The sequence below is a fragment of the Neovison vison genome, chromosome 5 (genome assembly GCF_020171115.1).
Source record: "Neovison vison isolate M4711 chromosome 5, ASM_NN_V1, whole genome shotgun sequence".
Lineage (NCBI taxonomy): Eukaryota > Metazoa > Chordata > Mammalia > Carnivora > Mustelidae > Neogale > Neogale vison.
This window is the reverse complement of record NC_058095.1, coordinates 18799432-18821872: the sequence shown is the minus strand read 5'-3', so window position 1 is coordinate 18821872 and position 22441 is coordinate 18799432. Positions and strand designations below refer to the sequence as shown.

General features: G+C 44.9%; 1 protein-coding gene across 1 annotated transcript; it reads right to left on the bottom strand.

Moving 5' to 3' along the window:
- Positions 1 to 235: 235 nt before the first annotated feature.
- LSM12 (LSM12 homolog) lies at positions 236 to 21271 on the bottom strand. Its single transcript, XM_044247811.1, has 5 exons — positions 21099 to 21271; positions 19151 to 19284; positions 3074 to 3183; positions 1568 to 1694; positions 236 to 772 (listed from the first exon to the last, which is right to left on the bottom strand). Exons 1-5 carry the CDS (start codon positions 21220 to 21222, stop codon positions 680 to 682), a joined length of 588 nt encoding a protein of 195 aa, XP_044103746.1. The 5' UTR covers positions 21223 to 21271; the 3' UTR covers positions 236 to 679.
- Positions 21272 to 22441: the final 1170 nt, after the last annotated feature.

The following is a 22441-nucleotide window of genomic DNA, read 5'->3' as shown; positions in this document are numbered from 1 at the left end:
TATTTTCGAAGGGATGAGGTGGGAAGAGCGGCCATGATCTAGTAAAAAGAGACCTGCAAGAAGCAGAAAATATTTAGAGAACATTTTAATATATATTTTCATATATATATTTAAAGTTAAGAAAAATAAAACTAATTCAAGCCATGCCCTGTGCAAAAAAAGGAAAAAAAAAAAAGAAAGAAAAAAAAAAAGACAAATTTAAAGTGAGACCTCTGTCTGCTGCTCTAGTCTCAACTTAAGTATCACAGTCAGCTTGTTACTTTTATTTTGGAAGAGAAGATGTAAAAGTTTCTTTCGATCACTCAGAAGGCAAGTGTAGCCACTTATAAAAACAGAATGGCAGGGACAGACTAGGAAAGTCAGAGGTGAAAGGGCAGAGCAGGAAAGGAATTTTCAAAAATAAAATTAACAAGGTGACTGTTCCAGAAGGGGGCTGTGAAAAGGACATGGTGGACCGAAGTCTGTTAGTCAAGTAATGATTCAACTTTTAAATTATTCTCTTGTTCTTTTTTGTTGGGTGTTTTGTTTGTTCAAGTCTAAGATTTGGAAATGCCGACCCTTTGTTAACAAGAGCCAACAGGAAATATAGGATCCCTTCCCTCCCCCGGCCTGCCTCCGCCGAAGCCACCACCATCGCCTCGTCGGCTGGATGCTGGAAGAGTCCTCCGTGTGTGCGGACTCAGGATGACAGGGCAGCCTCCTTCTGTGGTTGCTGGGCTTGTGAACGCTGCAGTATCTTTTGGCTTTCCACGTCTCTAAAATGTTTTTCAACCTGAAAGAGACCAGTTCAGCCTAGGTCAGAACAGGAGATGGGCACCAAGGCCTCCCAAACAGTTCATGCCAGGCCTCCACAGCCTGTCCTGGCTGTCCAGCTCAGGGACCACTCAGGCCCCTCCGCCCTCGCTATCTGCGGGCCTTCTTGGCCAGGGAGAGGTGGCGGCCTCTTTGTTTCAGCCACATGTGCTGCACCTTCAGCTCAGACTGTCTAAAAGAAAGTGAACCGATAAGCTCAAACGCAGTATGAAAAGAGATTATTTTGACCCCAACTCCCTCTCCCCTCTTCATGTAAGTGCAGAAAAGCTGACAGGGAATTAACAGTATTAGACTTTTTACACCCAAAATGTTGGTCTCTCGATGCTCAGAGTGTTTGTTTACAAATGCTGCCACTCAGTCGAGACAGTCACATGACATATGCAGGGTCACAGACGCCAAAAACAACTGATTGATACCAACCAGCCCATCCTGAGAAGAACCCAGCCTGGGATGAAAAGAACTGCTCAGGCGCAGTCCCATGGAATGGTCTGGCTAATTCTGAAAAGCCACACTGCCGAGGACATGGGGCTGAGCGCTCACTTTATCACACTGCCCAGTGGGTTCCCTCCCCACACAAGTGGCCCAGACACAGCAGCGGAGCACTGCAGTGCAGGGGGCAGGGGACTAGGCAGGGCTGCTCTCAGCTGGCATGTCAGAGCAGGCAGAGACTGCAGCACAAGGGCCTGCCCTGAGGCTGGAGGGGTGAAGGCCAAGAATCATCCTCTCTCTAAAGGTTCACGGCTCCTTTACTTACTATTTTGCGTACATGGCTCAGTGCACTCCCCTCTTTGCCTTTACAGTTTTCCACTTGATATGGGGGTGTAATAACAACTTCTTCCATGACTACGATGTTTTTTTCTTGCCATTTACAGTCTTTAATGCTGGAAGGAGAAGAAAGCAGGTGAAAGTTGCCTCTTGGAGGCATCCCACACCTCCTGCCTGATGAATAACTAATTTGAGAAAACTGACCCCAACTTCTCAGCTCACAGCTCACACAGTAACCAGAGGCCAGCAGCCCATAGGGTGCCGTAGCCAAGAAAACCCCTGGGCATCACTGGCTAGGGAAAGCAATGACATGATGCACATTCATTCCAGAAGAATTACTCAGAAGCAATGGGGACCTAGAAAACCAGAGACACCTTGGTGGCAGCCTCAGAAGTCTAATCCAAATTGAATTCAAATGAACAGCGAGGCTCAGGCCACTAGATTCAACTAAAGTAGCAGCCTAGGGCAGGGGCTGGCAACCTTTTTCTATAGAGTCAGACAGTAAGTATTTGAGGCTGTGAGCGCCATCCAATTTCTGTCACAACCACTGAATTCTGCTGCTGTGCCTACTACAAAAGCAGCCACAGATGATACATAAGGAAATGAGTTGATCTGCCTGCAGTTTGCCAACCTTTGACCTAGGGGGAAATAGCACCTTTAGAAAGACGGGAAAAGAAATTCCCCCAACTTGCTATGATCTGCACACTGTCCCCTACCACCCGAAACGGAAACCGCTCCTCAAACCAGCCCCTCTCAATTATCAGACAGCTGGGCACTTGCCAGACTGGGAAAACCCATTCCAGTTCACACTTGGGGAAACGCAGGGCAGCTGATATTCCTCAGAGTTCCCTCACATACCTGTAAATGTTCAGACACTCATACCAAGGCCTCAGACAGCTCTGATGCCAGCTGCCATCTGTGCACCAGACCCAGGTGGTTAAATAGGGTAACAGAAGGCAGCAGGGGGGAGGGGGGAGTGTCAAATGTTTCAGTTTTTCAGCAGCTAGGGAAGCTAGTGGAGAGTCAAATGACTTCTGCTGTGACAAAATGTCTTTTAGGAGGTGGTAATAAGGTGGCCTTCTGCTTTCCCTAACTCCCTATATACACCCCGATGTACAATTAATTAGAAAGAAACAGACACGTAACTCTCCCTTAGTAAAACTGCATCAGCTTCTGGAGAAAGTTACAAGATCAAAATAATAAAGAGAAAGAAGCCACGAGTTCTAAATTATTGAATACCAGTTCTGAAAGGGATCTTCAGGAAAATCCAATCCCAAACGAAGTTTTGCACTTGAAGGCACTGAAGGCCAGGGAAGACAACCTGCCCGCGATTCCACCGTTCTCCTGGACGGGAAAACCCACGTCCCTGGACACCGAGGTGCTGCCGACATACTACCCAGCACCTCTGCTGACCTTCAGGAACACTACTACCACACAGCGCGGCCAGGCAGCATTGCCCCCGGGGATAAGGGACCCCTATGCTCCCCCGACTCACGTCTTGTGTATGGTCTGGAAGAGCTGCTGGCCCTCTAGGGAAACACCAGCGCTGATTGCATAGGCCTGGCTCAGCTTCTCCTCCTTCTCTGTCCGTGCTTTGCTGGCAAGCTAGGGTGGGGGAGAGGAAAGAGACTCAGAAAAGCATTCACCTTCATTCTTCCCAACAGTCAGGACCTGTTGAGGAAAGGAGGCTAGGAAAGACTGGTTTGGTAGCTTCAGTTTTCTCAGAGTCCAAAAGTGAAACAAAGCGCACCCCAAGATGCCTGAGTAGTTACCGCTACGGTGGCAAACATTCCTTCCATCCACTTACTGAGCGCCCACCAGGTACCCATGCGCTGTGCTAGGCTAGAGATACAGCACGGAGGCAGGAACTGGACAGAGACCACGAACAAAAACAGAGTAACTTCAGACGGTGCTAAAAGGAGCTAGGCAGAAAATAAAGCACAGCAATGTTACACAGTGGGACTGGGAAGTGACAGTCGGAAAAAAAGGTAACGCACACATATCTATGAAAGGAGAAAATTAAGAATTTTTATCAGCCACTGCTAGAGTCTCAGGTTCAGAAATTAATGTCTATGACACCTTCAGAAACCAGAATTTTAGGTTCTAAAGATGACCTTTCTGGTACCACTATCTGTGCTCACACGGGGAGCCAAAACTCAAGTAAACCTAACCCATGGATACTGCCGACCTTCAACTTAAAAGACCGATATCCTACTCTTTAGAATATGGAATGGTCTGCATTCTACTTTATGTTTGTTCCTTATCTGCCCTCTAGTGGAACGCTCACAAACTGATCAAAAGAAATTCTAACAAACTCGAGTACGGTAGTTCCCCGCCCCTCCCCTCCTCTTACCCAGGGTCAACCTTGGTCTGGAAACAGCTGACGCTCCTCCTGGACATATCATCAGGTCGGGTGAACAATAACCTAATGCTACATCACAGTGCCTACATCATTTACCTCATTTCATCACATCACAGAGGCATCTTATCACCTACCATCAGCACAAGAAGGGTGAGTAAAAACAATACAATGAGGTATTTTGAGACAGAGAGAGAGACCATATTCACGTAACTGTTATTACAGCATATTGTTATACTTTTTCTGTTATTAATAATTATTGTTAGTCTTTACTGTGACTAATTATAAGTTAAACTTTATCATAGTTATGTATGTACAGGAAGGAAAAAAAAAAACAAACAACTAATACATATAGGACTCGGTACTATTCACGGTTTCAGGCACCCTCCAGGGTCTTGGACTACAAACCCTGCAGATAAGGGGAGACTACTGTAGTCTACTAAAATCTAGTAAATCCCTTCCAACAGGGGTGGGTTGCCCTGTCAACCCCTACTGTCCCTCTAATACACTTCTAGTCCCCACCCTACTATACTCGTTGCTAGAGACTCCAGAAGTACAAATTCGTTTCAGTGTAGAGCAAAACAAATGTGCTGCACAAGATGGTTAAAATGAAAGGCAGAAAATACATCTGAAAGTCAAACAAATGATTTGGAGATTTTTCAGGCCCACGAACATGAGCACGATGCTGCAGCTAGTACACTAACATACTCACAGACACACACATGAGAACACACAGTTTGTCCCCAAATACCAGCTCCTTGTAATAGAGAGTCACACCTCATACGCATCCCCAAAGTACCTGGATATTTGGAATTCCTAAACATTTCTATTCCATTTTAACAGTGACCCCTCAAACCATAGACCAAATACAGTTTGTTTATTTAGGCAAAGTGTCTAATTGTTAGCAAAATGAAGCACTTTATTAAGGTGTGGTTTTGACTATGAAGAAGAGAAAAGGAGACCTTTGGGTTATGGGGAGCACTGCCTCTAGGTTTCAAAAATCATCTGAGGGGTGAGGGGTGTGAACACAGAACAGAGAGGTCATGCATGCTGTCATTTCAGTGTCCCCAGGGAAAAGAGGAAAGAAAGGCCAGAACTCTGCAGTGATCTGAAGCCTGAGCTCCCTTTTCACATAGTCCCCAGAACGTGGAGAGAGGCAAGTACAGCAGCATTAAATAAATAATCTTTCAAGCCTGGTCCTGCCATTCTGGCCCTACCAAGCTAGAACTCCACAGAGAAAGAAATGCACAGGGCTGACAGTATTCCCCAGAGCCTCAGCAATCCCAACTGCAGCAAGAAAGCTCTCGGTCTCTATAGAAAAAGAACCACTGATGGCGTATTTTAAGCAGCAAAAAGCAAAACTTAGTCACCCAGAAAACCCTGATAATAAGGAGTTTCCTTGAGTCTCACTTGCCAAACAACCCTGTAGAAAACCTGAAGTCTCCAAGGAAAGAAGGGAAAACCAGGGGGCAACAGCGCTCCCCTGGATTAACCACACTTTCCCAGGGCTCCTGTGGAGCACAAGTGACCAGGCAGCTATTTAACTTACCCTGTGAACAGGCAGGAAGGTCTCACTTGCAGGTCTTTTTAAAAATGTTTGCCTGTTTCCCTTCCTCTCTCTCTCTGCCTGCCTCTCTGCCTACTTTTGATCTCTGTCAAATACATAAATAAAATCTTAAAAAAAAAAAAAAAAGTTTATCTTTGGGGCGCCTGGGTGGCTCAGTGGGTTAAAGCCTCTGCCTTCAGCTCAGGTCATGATCCCAGGGTCCTGGGATCAAGCCCCACATAGGGCTCTCTGCTCAGCAGGGAGCCTGCTTCTTCCTCTCTCTGCCTGCCTCTCTGCTTACTTGTGATCTCTGTCAAATAAATAAATAAATAAAATCTTAAAAAAACCACAAAAGTTTATCCCTGGGGCACTGGGTGGCTCAGTGGGTTAAAGCCTCCGCCTTCAGCTCAGGTCATGATCCCAGGGTCCTGGGATAGAGCCCTACATCGGGCTCTCTGCTCAGGGGGGAGTCTGCTTCCCTTCCTCTCTCTCTGCCTACTTGTGATCTCTGTCAGATAAATAAATAAAATCTTAAAAAAAAAAAAAAAGTGTTTATCCCTGGAACGCCTGGGTGGCTCAGCATCTGCCTTCAGCTCTTCAGCTCAGGTCAGGATCTCAGGATCCTGGGATCAAGTCCCACATGAGGCTCCCTGTTCTGCAGGGAGTCTGCTTCCCTCCACCACCCGACGTAGGCCTCTCTGCCTACTTGTGATCTTTCTCTTTCTGTCAAATAAATAAATAAAATCTTTTAAAAAACGTGAGTGCCTGGGTGGCTCTGCTGGTTAAGCAACTGCCTTTGGCTCAGGTCATGATCCTGGAGTCCCAGGATCTGAGTCTCGCGTTCCCTGCTTAGCGAGGAGTCTGCTTCTCCCTCTGACCCTTCCCCCTCTCATGCTCTCTCTCTCTCTCTCAAATAAACAAAATCTTTAAAAACAACAAAGCTTATCCCTGAAAACCAAAATCATCTCCCTGGTTGGATCAGACAGACAAAGCTGCTTCTATAAAGCTTGTGTTGACTAGACAAGAGAGGATACCCCCAGCAAAATATCCTTGTCACCTACATAGCAGATTAAAAACTAACCTCACCCATTCAGTAAGAGAGGAAATGGCTCAGGAAACCAGGCACCTATGCTGAATATTTAAGAACAGAACTGACAAATTTAGGCTAGAAGAAGAAGGAAAAAGGCTAGGAAAGGAGTCACTTTTGAATTCTTGCCAGAGGCAGAATAAAACAAATATAAATCTCAGCCAGAAGTGATTCCTTTGGACAGCCTGAGTAACAGCAACAGTTAGAAAACAAGGATTTCAAAATACGCTTCTAGCCCCCCAAAATACCAGGTGTATAATCTCCTCTAAAGGCTCTGAGAGCAAAGGAGAATAGACTAGATGATTCTCTATTTCAACTCATAGTGCAAACAGGTCCCAAATGCTAAATGATAAAGTGCCTTAGAGGGGTACCTGTGTGGCTCAGCTGGTTAAGTGTCCGACTCCTGTTTCAGCTCTTGGTTTCAGCTCAGGTCGTGATCTCAGAATCGTGAGATCGATCCCTGCAGCAGGCTCCGCGCTCAGTGCGAAGTCAGGTTGTCCCTCTCCCTGCCCTTCATCGCCCTTTCTTGCTCTCCAATAAATAAAATCTTTACCAAAAAAAAAAAAAAAAAAAGAGCCTTAGAAAAATCAACAGAGGGGCGCCTGGGTGGCTCAGTGAGCTAAGCCTCTGCCTTCGGCTCAGTTCATGGTCTCAGTATCCTGGGATCAAGCTGCGATTTGGACTCTGCTCAGCAGGAAGCCTGCTTCCCCCTCTCTCTGCCTGCCTCTCTGCCTCTCTCTCTCTCTAATAAATAAATAAATCTTTTAAAAAAAAGAAAGAAAAGTCAACAGAAATCAGAGTAAACTGACTGTATTTCAATTTGCCCCAATATTCTCAATTACTCTACTTGTACCTGCAATTGTGCTCTGGGGGATCTGGATGCAATGCAACCTTTGAAACCTCCTGCTTTCTGTTTATGAATTGTATTTTCATGGCAATCTGAAAAATGTTTTTATCTGATTCAGCTACATAGATCTGCTTTCACCTGGAACTTATACAAAGGGGTAAATTTCTCCCTCAGAGGAGCCTAACAAACAGGAATAAGGATGGTTACCCTCACAAAAGGAATCCAGAAGTCTCTCAAAACTGGGGGTGAGATTACCTTGCTCTTTTTAGGCATGTTCCTGAAAATTCATGAAAACCGTAGATAAGACTCCTTTTGTAAAGCAAATGACTATCACTCTACCCTCAAGTTAGCAGTTACTTAGGTTTGAATCCCCCCACATCACTCATGCATATGTATAAATGGTTCAGTTACTCCAAGATAGTAAGTTTACAGTTACTATCAAACCACTAGAGGGAACCAATAAAAGCTGCCCTCAGTAGAGGTGTAGGGTGTACAACCTGGGAAGATTGTGCCTGGGTGGCTCAGTGGTTAAGCCGCTGCCTTCGGCTCAGGTCATGATCTCAGGGTCCTGGGATCAAATCCCACAGCGGGCTCTCTGCTCAGCAGGGAGCCTGCTTCCCTCTCTCTCTCTCTCTCTCTGCCTGCCTCTCTGCTACTTGTGATCTCTCTCTGTCAAATAAACAAAAATCTTTAAAAAAAAAAAAAATGAAGTACTAACTGTTGAGAATCTCCAAGAGTATTAAAGGCAGCACTTTACAAACTGAGTTCAGGCAAAGTGAGAAGCACAAACCTATGAGAGTACTTGTTACTAATGTGCATGTGGCTTCATTGAAATGACTGCACAAGACAACCTGTGCTTACCTGCCTCTCCTTTTATTTTGTATGAAACTCAGTGGAAACAACTATTCCTGGTCTACTAACCAGAGCTTCCTCTCGTGGCCGTTCTGGATATAGCAACTTGATGTGGGCAACAGAGAAAAGTATGTGAACTTGATACCAAAGCACATCAATATTAAAAGGCATCTAGTCATGCCTGCTGCGGGGTAACCCTTGAATGAGTGAACTAATGCACAAACCTCTCCTCCTACACTCAGTGACATGGAGAAAAGGAAGCAGCCACAATGACAAAATCTAAGCGATACGCACTTCATCTTGTTACTGAGTCACCAGCTGGGCCAGCTTAGCCCCACACACCCAGACCGGGGAAGCACAGGCGCTGTGGGGAACCCAGACGGGTTCCTACCGCAAGTATTTAACAGGCTGCAACAGCTGAGACAACAAGGGAGCAGAGTCCAAAGAGGAACACACTGGATGTGACCTACTGACTCCAATGAGCCACTCTGAGTTTGTCTCATGTGTGCACGCGGGCCATCCAGCCAGCTGCCCTCACACGGAGGCGAGGAAGCACGGCAGCTGCCACCCGGGACCTGCCGGCACTGGCCATCATGCCTGTGGGAGGCAGACGGATGACAGACCACGGCGGCTGAGAACCGTGGCGGCCAAGAACCACCAGCATCCTAGGGGCCGCGCTTGCCTCTGCAGTCCCCATCCTGGGGTGCGCCTTCAGAAAGCCCTCCTTCCTAGCTAGCAACAAGCATGCTCTCAAAAATATTTGTTCCAGCCTCCAATCAGTATCCCCAAGTCTTCCTGTTCCCTCGCTGAAAGCTCCTATCTGACAGTTTCAGTAAAATACTGTTCTTTACAACTTTGGATAGTTGGGAACTCCAAAAATAGAGTACCCCACTTGTCTTTCTATCTTAGAATATATAATAATGTATAAAAACACTGAATCAAAGAGGAACTGTAGAGCCTAAGAGGCTTGATAGTTAACATTAAAATTCTAAGAGCCAAACCTGCTGAGTGAAAGCCTACTCCATCCTAGGCACCAAGCTACACACCTCACGTGTATTAAAACATTTAATCTGCACAACAGGGCACTGAGTGGCTCAGTAGGTTAAGCATCTGCCTTCGGCTCAGGTCATGATCTCGGGGTCCTGGGGTCAAGTCCCATGTTGGGCTCCCTGTGGGGAGTCTGCTTGTCTCTCTCCCCCTGCCCCTTCCCCCCACCCCACTTGTGCTCACTCTCTAACAAATAAAATCGTAAAAAAAAAAAAATCTGTACAAGCCTACAGAATAGGGGCTAAAATTCCTCCTACTTAATAGATGGAGAAATTTAGTGACTTGGCCAAGTTTACCAAGCCACAAGTGGGAATCTGAATTTCAACCCAGTCTGACTCCAGAGCTTACATTCTTAATCCTATGCTACAAACAGCTTCACCTAAGTAAGTCTAAATTATTGTTGAAAATATAAATTTGAATGCAAAAGAAAATACTTTCAGAAAGGAAAAAAATTTTTTTTCCAGAAAGGAAAAACTTTTAAAACTCAGCTGCCACCTTCTCTTTTCGTCAACGCATTCCGGCATTTCCACCAATGTCCCCAGTTCAGAACAAAGCTGTCTGCCTTCTAGAGAAGGACTGCTCTTACCTGAAAAGGGCTCCAGTCTCACCCTAAACGTCAAGAACATTATTTTTTTTGTTTTGTTTTAAAGATTCTTTTATTTATTTGACAGACAGAGATCACTAGTAGGCAGAGAGCCAGGCCGGTGGGGTGGGGGAGAGCAGGCTCCCCGTCGAGCAGAGAGCCCTATGCGATGCGTGGCTTGATCCCAGGACCCTGGGATCATGACCTGAGCCGAAGGCAGAGGCTTTAACCTACTGAGACACCTAGGCGCCCCTTTACTTCTTTTGTTAAAGGTAAATCACAGAACTGTTTTTCAGAAAACACATCTTGTGTGACAAAGAATTTCAGGCCAATAATTGTAAGTACTCCCTGGACCCTCATTTTCTTTCTTTTTTTTTTTTTAATATTTATCTAGGGGCACCTGGGTGGGGGGAGTGGGGTTGAGTATTCTCTCCATCTGCCCCTCCCCTGGCTCATGCTACCACTTTGAAATAAATAAATCTTAAAAAAAAGAAAGAAAGAAAGTGGAGTGCCTGGGTAGCTCAGGGGGGTAAGCCTCTGCCTTCAGCTCTGGTCATGATCTCAGGGTCCTGGGATCAAGCCCCGCATTGGGCTCTCTGCTCAGCAGGGAGCCAGCTTCACCCCCTCTCTGCCTGCCTCTCTGCCTACTTGTGATCTTTATGTCAAATAAATAAAAATTTTTAAAAATAAAGTTACATTGAGTGCTTTGAGCTAAGATGAAAAACACCCTACAAATCCAGAAGGCCATAGAGACGTGATACTTGTTAAACCATCATATTGCTACTGCACAGTATCGACCAGCCTCAAGTCACAGCCAGTCCACAAAGCTAAGGTTTCTCTCTCCCTGGCTTAAAACGAAAACTAGTTTTAAGTCAGTGGTTTGTTAGCAATTTGTAATTATGTCACCAAACACAATTCATAACTCTAACAGAAAGCTAAATTTCCAGGACACTAAATAATTTCCTACTCCAGAGACCCTGAAAGCAGTACCGCTGTGGAACCTCTAAGTGGCCCTTCCAGAGAGAAAACTGGCTGAGAAAGAAGCTAAAATCTGACCTCAACAATCTGAGAGTATCCACTCAAATTAGCCAACTCACACATGGCTGTGAGGATTAAGGGAGACAGCCCAGGTGAAAGCCATAAGGGAGCTGTAAAGCACTGTATAAATATTAGCCGTTAACACTATTATTATAATATCATTATTGTTAGCACAGAGGTGCCTTGTGGGTCATTTCAGAAAAATCCATACAATCCAACCTTTTAGCCAATGAACTCAGTGCTCTCTCCTTTCTGGTTTCTCTAAGAGCTGCTAGACAAGTTATAAGTCCTAAACAGAACATCTTAACATCTTCCAAAATATAACTAGAATAGTAAGTTGGAAATGTCTTTAACTCTATGTGCCTAAATAGGGGCACTACCTATGGAATAAAGAGCTGGGGTGCCTCAATCATTAAGCGTCTGCCTTCAGCTCAGGTCATGATCCCAGGATCCTGGGATAGAGCCCCACCTTGAGCTCTCTGCTCAGTAGGAAACCTGCTTCTCTCTCCCACTCCCCCTGCTTGTGTTCCCTCTCCCCATGTCTCTGTCAAATAAATAAAATCTTTAAAAATAAAAATAAATAAATAAAGAGTTGATTTTGGGGTGTGTGGGTGGCTCAGGCAATTGAGTGTCCAATTCTTGATTTTGGCTCAGGTCAGGATCTCAGGGTGGAAAGTGAGCCTATGTCAGGCTCCTCCATGGCAATGAAGTCTGTTTAAGATTCTCTCTCCCTCTCTCTGTCCCTCCCCCACTCCTACCTTCCCTCCCCTCCTGGGGAGCATGTGTGCTGCTCTCGTTCTTAAAATAAACAAACAAACAAACAAAAAACAGTTGCTTCTATTCAATGGTACTGAAATTAGCCATGCCCGGTTGTTTCCTGGGCTCTGAAAAGAGAGAAAACAAGGTAAAATAGAAGAGCCACACCCCTTTACTACCTCAAAGAGAGATTCTGGCTCAAACTCTTGCCTACCACACACTAGCTGTGGGAACCTGAGCACGACGCACAACCTCTCCAGAGCCTCAGTCCATTCATCTGGGGCCCACCCTGAAGGGTTATTGTTGGAATTCAGCGAGCATGTACAGCACCTAACACCAATCCCAGCACGTAACAAGTCCATTCCCTCCCTCTGAGAACTAATAACCTCCAGGTTAGCTTCCCGACAGAAGAGCAAACTTCTAAACTTCTAAACTGTAGATGGACAAACTGAGCACCTTCCAAATTAGCTTGATTCCATTTAAGTTCCTTCCTTTTATTATTTACTCTTCAAGACCCTACTCCACTATTACAACAGAAAAGCCTTCCCTAAAATGTTTACCACTCTGCGCCAAGGGTTGGCAAACCAGAGCCTCTGGGCCAAATTCAGCCAACCGCCTGTTTTAGTTATGCCATATTGGAAAGACCACACCCACCTGTTTCTGTATCATCTATGGCTGCTTTTGCTACAAAGACAAAGTGGAGTAGTTGTGACAGAGGATGGATATCCCACAAACCTAAAATATTTACTATCTGGCCCTTCACAGAGAAAGTTTGCTGGCCCCTGCTCTATGCGCCCACAACACCTTGCTCACATCTCTCGTCACATGGACCCTGCCGTACTGTCAGCACCCGCTAAATGCTGCTCTCCCTCGCCACCACCAACACACATGGGATTCTTGAGGGCAAAAGGCAGTCTTAATCATCTTAACATTCCCAGTGCCTGGAAGGGAAGGGGAGTGAGAGGAAAAGAGGATAAAAGGAAAAGAAACCTCAACTATCAGAATTTCACAGAACAGTTCGCAGTTTCAATAAGTGACTAACACATGGTCACACAATTCAGTAAAAACCCAGCTCTTAGAAGAACTCAGCTCTTCAAACTCCCCACATTCTACCACACACACAGTTGGCTTTTGACACAGTGTGCAGATCCTTTCATTTTCCACTTCAGGTACAATTTGCTGAACTCTCCAGGGTAGTTTCTGATATTTACCTAAGTTAGTCTCAAAATTCCAGGGCTAGAACTTGACTGCATCACCCTTTTCTCCACAAGCCTGTTCTGCAGCTGTAAGACCAAACAGTTAAGATGCCCTTAACAGCAGAAGCGATACCCCCACTGACCCAGCAGTAAAGCCCTCAGTTTAAACCACCTCCACGTCAGAGTGCAGAGGTGGCTTCAGTCACACACAGGTAGCGCACTCTGCCAGTAACTCAGGCCTAGCAACTGTCTCCACACCCCGCGATGTCAAGAAAGCCCCCTTTGCAACTAAACCCTTAACAACCTAATGAAGGCTCACAGGACTGGCTGGCTGCCAGGCACTATAGCTAACTGAGCCACGAGCCCCAGCCCAGAGCACTGCATCCCCCGCTATGGCTCTGTCATTTGGACGCTAAAGTTTGAATGCCACTGAATGTGACTTGCTTCAGAAGGCTAGTGATTGTCTAGACAGGCTTCCCACTGAACCGCGGACCCCAAGGCAGAGTTTGAACTCAAGACACTGAGATCAAGACCTAAGCCAAGGGGCACCTGGGTGGCTCAGTTGCTTAAGAGTCTGCCTTTGGCTCAGGTCATGAACCCGGGGTGCTGGGATCAAGCCCTTTGTCAGGCTTCCCACTCAGCGGGAGTCTGCTTGAGATTCTCTCTCCCTCTCCTTCTGCCCACCCCATGTGCTCTCCCTCTTTCTAAAATAAATAAATAAATCTAAATTAAAATAAAATAAAATGGAAATCACTCGACCGTGCTAACTTCATCTGATACCACTCACTACTTAACACTTCCTGTCACACAGCAGTAATGGGCTCTTCCTTTTCACCCCCAACCTAAACCATGATGCTTTCATAGGGAAACAGCTGTGTCTGCTCACAGCCACGGGCAAAACACTGGTGGACTCTAACCTGGTACTGGGGCCTTGGCATTACACTCTAATCAAGTGAGCCAACAGGTTATATACAGCTTCTAAAACCTAGAAAAATTTTTATCTGACAAAAAAGACTTGCTTTCTCTAGAAACATAATTGTTTCCATCAGTGCTAACTCCGTATCTCCACACATTAGGGTCACGATATGGTCAAGGGCCCACCTGACAAGACAGATCCACGAACAAAGGCCGTAAGGCAGCAGCTATTAACCACTCCAGGAGTGTACTCGTACGTGGGAATTAACCCTCAAATCACTGGAAAGTCTATGGCTATGCTAAACCTTAGCTTATTTTTTTTTTTTAATTTTATTTATTTATTTGACAGAGAGAGAAAGAACAAGAGAAGGAACACAAGAAGGGGGAGTGGGAGAGGGAGAAGCAGGCTTCCTGACAAGCAGGGAGCCCGATGCGGGGCTCGACCTGGGATCATGACCTGAACTAAAGGCAGATGCTTAATGACTGAGCCACCCAGGTGTCCCTAACCTAAACCTTAGCTTTGAAATCGGGAGAACTCAAAACAAAGAGTAAGTCAGCTCTTCCCTGAATACAACAACTACCTAAAGGTAAACAATTTTTTTTTTAAGCGAACTCTGTGACTCTTTTGTTTTCTCAACCGTTCCAGAACTACCCCCCTGCTACCGCACCCAATCTCCAAATACCCTTTTTTATCCAAAGGCACCCAACTCCTTCTTCATTACCAGGGGCTAATGACAAGCTTTTTGAATCTCTTCTTCCTGGGTGCATCTGGTAACTCAATGCTTGTTAGCAAGATCTAAATAGGTAATAAATGGATAAAAGAGGCTGACAAATTAGTCAGTGGTTTGGTAAGGGAGGTGGATGCCTTATCTGCGGATTTCAATTTCTATGCTTTGTCAGTTTTCCTGCCTCCCCCCACAACTCACAAATATCTCTTCAAGAAAGTCTTCTCCGACTCAGCAAAGTGAGAAGATGACTTACATCTCATTCAATGCACTGGATGCATTTATCTTTTTTTTTTTTTTAAGATTTTATTTATTTATTTGACAGAGAGAGATCACGAGTAGGCAGAGAGGCAGGCAGAGAGAGAGAGAGGAGGAAGCAGGCTCCCTGCCGAGCAGAGAGCCCAATATGGGACTCGATCCCAGGACCCTGAGATCCTGACCTGAGCCGAAGGCAGCGGCTTAACCCACTGAGCCACCCAGGTGCCCCTGGATGCATTTAATAAATACATACACTTGCCTTGGCTATGTCCATGAGTTCTTTCCTAAGGGTCTCAGAGGTTGAAAGCACAGCCTCCTAGGTTCTGTGACTACTCACTCTAAATTCCAGTACCCAGCCAACTGTTAACTACACCACCTAGTAACACTGCTCTCAAAGTTCAAGTTAGTTCTGGTCACCAAGAAGAGATCTCTTAAAAATATTTAACTCTATTACATATTAATGGCATTCAATACAATTTTGATTTTCCCCAATCTTGGGTTGGCAAGTTCGGATAACTGAACAAATGTCGATCCAAAGCCAGGAAAGACTGACAAAGTAATAGCATTCATGTTCTTGGCTGCCTTCCCTCAGTCACAATGCCCCCATCCTCCCATCGTGCCCCTATGCCTATTCAAGGAACATCAGTTGGCTACAAATAGCTAAGCAGAAGAACAGAACTAACGCCTGCCAATTCTAGTCAATTGATCTAATCCCCGCAGCAACTCTGTGAGATAGGTTCTAACATTATCCCATTTTTACAGTCAGGAAATTCATGCTTAGTACAGTTAAGAGGCAGAGAAGTAACTTTAAAGACTTACCTGCTTGGTTCCTGCTTTTTCTACTAGACCACAATGCTCCTGACCACACACACAGGTTTCTCTACGTAGAAACATTACTAACATGGGACTTGGCAGTCAAAACATCAGACCTGAGTTCAAATTCCAGCTCTGTTACTTAGTAGGTGGATGATCTTGAGCTAGTGACTCATTCTCTCTGAGCCTCAGTTTACTCTCTTATGAGATGCTGATGGTACCCATACCATAAGAACTGTTAGAATTAAATGAGATGTCTACCAGTTGCTAGCTTAAAGTGGCACATAAAAACATTAGTTTCTACGCTACCAGCCACATAACCTAGAACAAGTCACTTAAACTAATAAGCCCGTTTTCTCATCTGTTAAATGAAAAGAATACACTCTGAAGATCACACGGTGTGACTGAGATAATGGAATGAGAGGTGTCCAAGTTCTTTGCAAGTTGTGGTCCCCAGCAGAGCTTACCACAGCGCCTTGCACAAAACAGATTTCAGGAAATGTTTTATAATGCTACACAAGAGCAACCCTGTTAATGTTGACATGTCCCAAATCGTCTCCTGAGAACACTACTAACCCACGGGTAATCTCCATCCCCAGAGAGCAAGAAGCAGAGTCAGTTCAAAGGAACTTGTTCAGAAACATCATACTTCATCCTGCCACGTGGACACTACAGTTCTTCTTGTCCTAAAGAAACATTTATACCTTCCCCATGACGAATAAACTAATAAGCCAGAGGGTGAATAATCTGAACCTCACTTATGACTGGCTTTGATGTGCTTTTGTACTTTTATTGAAATGCCTCTGTCTTAGAGTCAGGAAATTCAGAACACTTTAACAGGGTACCACGGTACTATGGAGAAGATCAATTGATACCTGTAACTTCCACCTTCAGCAACCCCACTGTCTCTCACATCCCACATCTGTGGACAGACACAGGACTTCTTAGCCAGCAGTGAACTGTCAATGGAAAGCAAAACAGACTCATCTCTAAAAACTGCTAGTTCGTACCTTCTCTAGTTGGACTGGAATTAAGTATTTTCTATAAAAGTCCTTCTCTTCCATTTCCTGCTGGGTCAGAGTAAACAAATATCCAATTTATATCAACGGGATTGATTAAACGGAGCACTTACTAGATCAGCAACATGAGCCAACATGTGATGGTATCTTCCTACTGAAAGTGGAGCACATAAGTGGTGTTCCCTAAGACTGTGAGAGCAACAGCTTTCTTCCAGGGATCTCTGAACACTTTAGTTCCCTCCTAACATGCTTAAACAACTCTCCATCTTAAAAAATCCCCAAGTCCATGTTCTTCAATGGGATGAACTTCTCAGGTCATTCAAGCAATACATAAACAACTGCCCAGATTTAAGTTTTCAGTAACAGTACAGCAGGCTCTTCTAAGTCTAATCGAATCCAGGGAATCACAAAGCCTCCTCAAATGATAGTTTCAAGGGAAAGCCAATATAGCTGACTCCTCAACACGTCTGTGAAGGGAAGAGTGAATAAATGAAGTCCAAAGATAGCCCTCCAACCTAATTTTAGTTTTTAGTTTCTGACTCCTCTTTTCAGCAAACCTTTTTCAAGACCTGGCAAGCATGCCACAAAATAAGAAAAGTAAGAACTTCTGGTCTTCCCTAACCTATTGATTCCTGCTGCTTTCTTGAAAGAGTGGGTAAACAACTAGTTTACAACAATACTAATAATCTAAAACTGACCAGCAGAAAGCAAAACCCTAAAGACAAACTCCATAACCGAGAACTATTTATATTTGAGGTCAAGCATAAGAAAATTACCTCTTAACAGTCCCCCCCATAATACTCCAAGCCCTCTCAGCTAAATGGGGGCACATACTGGTCCCAAGAACAGAAACTTAGTCCTCTACATTTGAGAAAATCATCCCCCTTTCAGATAATCTTTCCTCTAATACTCACTAAACATCCAGTTATTTAGTAACAAACTTCTCATACCGTATAGACACCAAAAGTAACTACTTTCTCTTCAATATACTAGAAATAAACAACTTCACCTGAATCTTTCAAATCTCTTCAGTCAAAAAAAAAGACAACCACTCAAGGAGCTCCTATATTCTAGTAGGAGGTACCTAAGGCAGGGTTTAAAAAAATCTATAGATTTTTAAGAATGGGACATTCTATATGCAACAGCCTTTAACATGAAACCCAAGACCCTCCCAAATCTGTCTTCAGCCATAACTAAAAAAAGAAGTGGCATTTCCCTGGAATCTGAAAAAAAGGGAGCTCCAGATCGCAGGTAACTATATTCCACCAGCCTCAGTTACCCTCTATTGTTTCAGCTGCCTGAGTGTTTCCTTGCTTTGCTGAATTGTAGCCAACATACCACATTCCCGAGAGAGAAGCAAGAAAATATACATTATTACAAGACTCCTCCAGAGGGAAAAACTTCCACCACACTAACTCAAGAGACTTAAGGAAAGGCAGCTGCTACTAAAATCGAACGTCTAATAAGGTTTAATATTCATTCAAAAATATTAAGCACTTATTCTGTGCAAGGCTCTGTATATTCAGCCATATACAAAACAGGGATGGTTCCCAACCTCTGAACAAAGTTTGGTGAGATAGAAAAGCAAAGAAGCAATACACAATTATACTTATAAAAAGGCTACAAATAGGGTTATCTTAAATTTCAATTTGCCCAGGACACACTGGTCTATACTTGCCCCACTGTACCAGTGTAAAACAAAAGCACTAACGCTTTACTCTCAAAAATGTCCCAAGTTGGACTATAAATGCTGCCACCTTAACTCTAAACGATAAAGTACTGTAAGAGAGAATAATGGGGGCAAATTACTTTAGCCTGGGTGATCAGAGAAGACTTCTTGGAAGAGGTGCTGAAGGATGCGGCTCCAAATTCCGGAAGAAAGAGTGTTCCAAGTACAGGACAGCAAAGACTACTGGGCATGGGGGTTGTATTATTACTAATGTTATTATACATGAACTTTCACTCATAGAACTGGAGAGTCAAAGTGATTTGGGGGTTCCCACATTATCAACATATCCATCCAAGATTAAAATATCCTAAGCCTCTAATTCTGTCAGACCTCAAAATACAAACATAAAGACAAAAATGAAGCTCTAACGCAGTAGTTTTCAAATTTTTGTAGGTCATGAATCAGAGATCTGCAAAATACTCCCTGTGTTCACCAAAATCACATATATTCATGTGTGCACAATTTCAGGAGGTTCACAGGCCACACCCCTACCCAACCCCACCAACACCAGAAGTTCACACATGGACTCCAGGTTTAAAAAAAAAAGAAGTCCTCTTTCACAAAGGACAAAAGCAAACTCTCAACTTTCTCTATTTGGGCATTAAAAGGTTTCTTAAGTCTTCTGAGGATACCCAGGAAAAAAAAGAACACCTAAACTGACAAGTCTTTCAAAAAGGTATCAGAACAATTTTAAGTCAATGAAAAAATGAAAAACAATGGACAATGTATGTATGACCAAAAGTCAATGAATCTCAAATCTCCCCACCATTCTGGAGAGCCAGAACTGCCCTCAAGTCCTTACCTTACTAACATTGAGTGAAGCTAGGGGAGGAGGGGTTTCTGTTCGGTCATTAATTATTTCCACTTCTGAAACATACTGTAAGTTTATGAGCAAGATGTCTGCATGGTTGGGCTTTCCACTGGAAGAGGGACATTCTGGTGAGAAAATAAAGTTAAGGAAAACAGGGGCAAACCGAGCACTGACACATTCCAAAAGGGGCATGGAAAACACAATTCACACAAGGCTGGTGTAACAGGTGTGCCATGAGCAAGAGAGGGGAGCCTTGCAAGAATCACAGCTCTCCTCAGGGTATCTCTGCCGGCCACCTTCTGCCCACTCAAAACCCAGAACCCAAAGATCTCAAGCTTTTCAAAGCCAAAATACCATCCAAAACTGGAAACCTCAGAAAAGGTTTCTGTCCCCTCTCTGGTTGGAGGGAGGGATAATGCCGTGTTAATACCGTATATATAGTTTGTCTAGGACCTAAGGAACCACATAGGAGAGGCAGTACTTTCTGTTCTTGGTATAATACTCCTTTCATCTATATACTGCTCTTTTCACTTTTTTAGATTTCAGATTTCCCATTCTGCAGAGGAGAAAACTACAGCACTGGAAAGGAGGCTCACTCAAGGTGAACCCAGCTAAATAAATCATTCATTTATATATATATTCATTCATTCACTCACCTGCCCTCCAACTATTTATCAAGAGCGTATTATATGCCAATTAAAAGTAAAGGACTTCCTCATGTCAAAACCCTTCCAATTAAACCACTATTGTAAAAGGTCTGTTTGGTCCAGATCTGAGTTTTTATTTAAAAAAAAAAAAAAAAAAAGGCATGGCTGTTGCTGTAGTTTCAGAGGATGTCCTCCTAGGCTACAAATCTACAACTAAGTGATTAAATAATTTAAAATACTTGCCACTCAAATGCAGCACTCGGTAGGGAAACTTCCTTTTGAAAGATGCCATAAAAGATTACTCTTCCAAAAAAAAAAAAAATTCCAAATAAACCCACTTGTGGCTCAGAAAGGGGAAGGGATGGCATATTTATTACAATCAGGAAGTACTATAATTCCAAGATTGAGTTTTCTGGAGTAATTCAGAAATCATTTCCACCCCAAAGAAGCAGGCCTTCTTTTCCATTCTGTTTAACACCGCCACTTCCAAAACGGGAGGCAACTACTATGGAAAAGTCAGGACTCCATGTGCTGGGCTGAGGAGGAGAAGATAACTTACTCTTTCACCTGTAGCCCACACAACCCTACGGGAGCCCCTAAAAAACGTGGTCTTCTGTCTGGACCAGGTTTCCTATGCAAACATTCTCAAAACAGCAATTTTCAAATGACTGAGAAAGCTAATTCAATACTCCCTGCCCCCAATAGCACCATGCACACTCACCAGCAAAACAAGCCCCTATCCCCATTTCAGATACAAACTCTGTCCTGCACTTACTCTCCCCAAAAGCAAGCAAGGCCCATTTGGTCACCGCCCCACCGCCCTTCCTTGGACCGAATCCTACCAGAAGACACCCCTTCTTAAACTATACCCTTGAGCTACTAGCAGTTCCTTAATCTGCACACCCCCTCCCCACATGATTCTACCCGCCCCCCTTCCATCCGGGCTCCAATCCACCAGCCCCCTCCCACGACCACCCTCTCTCCGGATCACCGTGTCCCCTCTCACAGCGTTCCCCCGAAAAGGCATCCTCGTGTCAAGCCCCCCTCCACCCACTGACCCTTGCTCGGGGCCCAGCTCCCACAGGGGGTGGGAGACAGGGTCCCCAAAGCGGACCGAGGGACACGCGAAGAGGGGGAGGGGAGCTCAGGCCCGTGCGCATGCGCTCCGGGCGCCGCGGTAGCCGGTCGCCCCTAGGCCCGGAGAGGGCCCCAGCCGCCGCCGTCGTCCCCCACCCCCCCGCCACCGCACATACACGCCGGCCCGGCCTCGGGCTCCGCGCAGCGAAGGATACTTAAAGCCAGCATTTTGGACTGGTAGTCGAAGGCTACCACCTCGCCCTGCAGCCGCTGCTCCTGGCACGTCCGGCACGACACCTGGCTCCCAACGCTGAAGTACTCGCCCGGAGGAGCCGCCATCTTGGGAGAGCAGCCGCGGCCGGCGGCGGCGGCGGCAGCAGCGGGCGAAAGCCGGGCCCCCAGTGAGCGCCGCGACGCGACGCGACGCACGAGGCGCACTGACGTCACACGCTAGGGCGTGGCCTCGCGCTGGGTGGGGCGGGAGCCTAGGTGGAAAGGGAAGAAGAGGAAATAAAGGGGAATCTGAGTTAGTGTGTTTGTGCAACTGGGGGTCCACTTGGTAAAGTCTTTGCAGAGTCATTTTCGGAAATTAAAGATAAGTGACCTACGTGGAATGAAAAAGGGAAGGAGGAGGGAGCTGCTGTTTACGTATGTGCGCACCTTGACACAAGGGTTTAATGAATGAACTCTATATTTTATATATGAGGAATGTGAGGCCCAGAGGACTTAAGGAAACTTGCCCAAAATTATTATACCCAGTTACAAAGTGGTAGTGGAAAGAACATTGCTTATAGGATTAGCTAAACTGGGATCAGAATCCCAGGTCTGCCACTCGCTAAGTTCTATGAACTTGAGCAAATTACTAAACCTGATCCTGAATCTTTATTTCTTCCCTATTATTACTTACTGAAAATCCAACAATCTTTTGGGATAAGAAACAACACCTTCATTTTACAGAGGAAGAAACCAAAGTCTTAGACTGAACTTGGTGGGGGTCACACAGTCAGAAAGGATTTGGTCTACCTGACAAATGCAATTTACAAAGACAGTGCTATTTACTGTTCTGCTATATTAAATAATACTGTCTAGAGTATTTTTTAGTGAGATGATGTGTACAAATGAATGGTATGTAGTAGGTCTTTAATAAATTGTTGTTCCTCCATGATCACCCATCACCCTTGGAACTTGAGAGGTTTCCCCATTTCCCATCTTGCCCTCTCTAGAAAGCCAGGCAAAGGGCAGGAATGAGAAGCAGTAGTGACAAAGGTGGCCTTGGGGCAGGAGTTTTGGCCCTCCCCCATTAGTGTCCATCTGACATATGAAAGTTTAAACATGCAAGGTGCAATTTTCAAGCCCTGTCATCACCAGTTTCTATCCCTAATCCACCTACTGCCCCTCTCTCCATGGAAATTCTGGAGTCTCATACCTGACTAACAATAGGCTGAACTTTCTCTAGTCCAGACAGAGGCAAAGGGCCAGCCCTGGTCCTACTTAACCTGAACACAGTACAAAAGTGTCTCCTTGCCCTGCAAGAGACATCAACTTCTCAATATTGGGT

Bases quoted from the DNA above. Each gene is read 5' to 3' on its own strand.
- LSM12 (XM_044247811.1), bottom strand. From the start codon at position 21,222: ATGGCGGCTCCTCCGGGCGAGTACTTCAGCGTTGGGAGCCAGGTGTCG. The intron at 3,184-19,150 runs GTAAGGACTTGA...CCCCCACCCTAG, and splicing joins CTTCACTCAATGTTAGTAAG to CTTGCCAGCAAAGCACGGAC. The intron at 1,695-3,073 runs GTGAGTCGGGGG...TTCTCCTTCCAG, and splicing joins TTCCAGACCATACACAAGAC to CATTAAAGACTGTAAATGGC.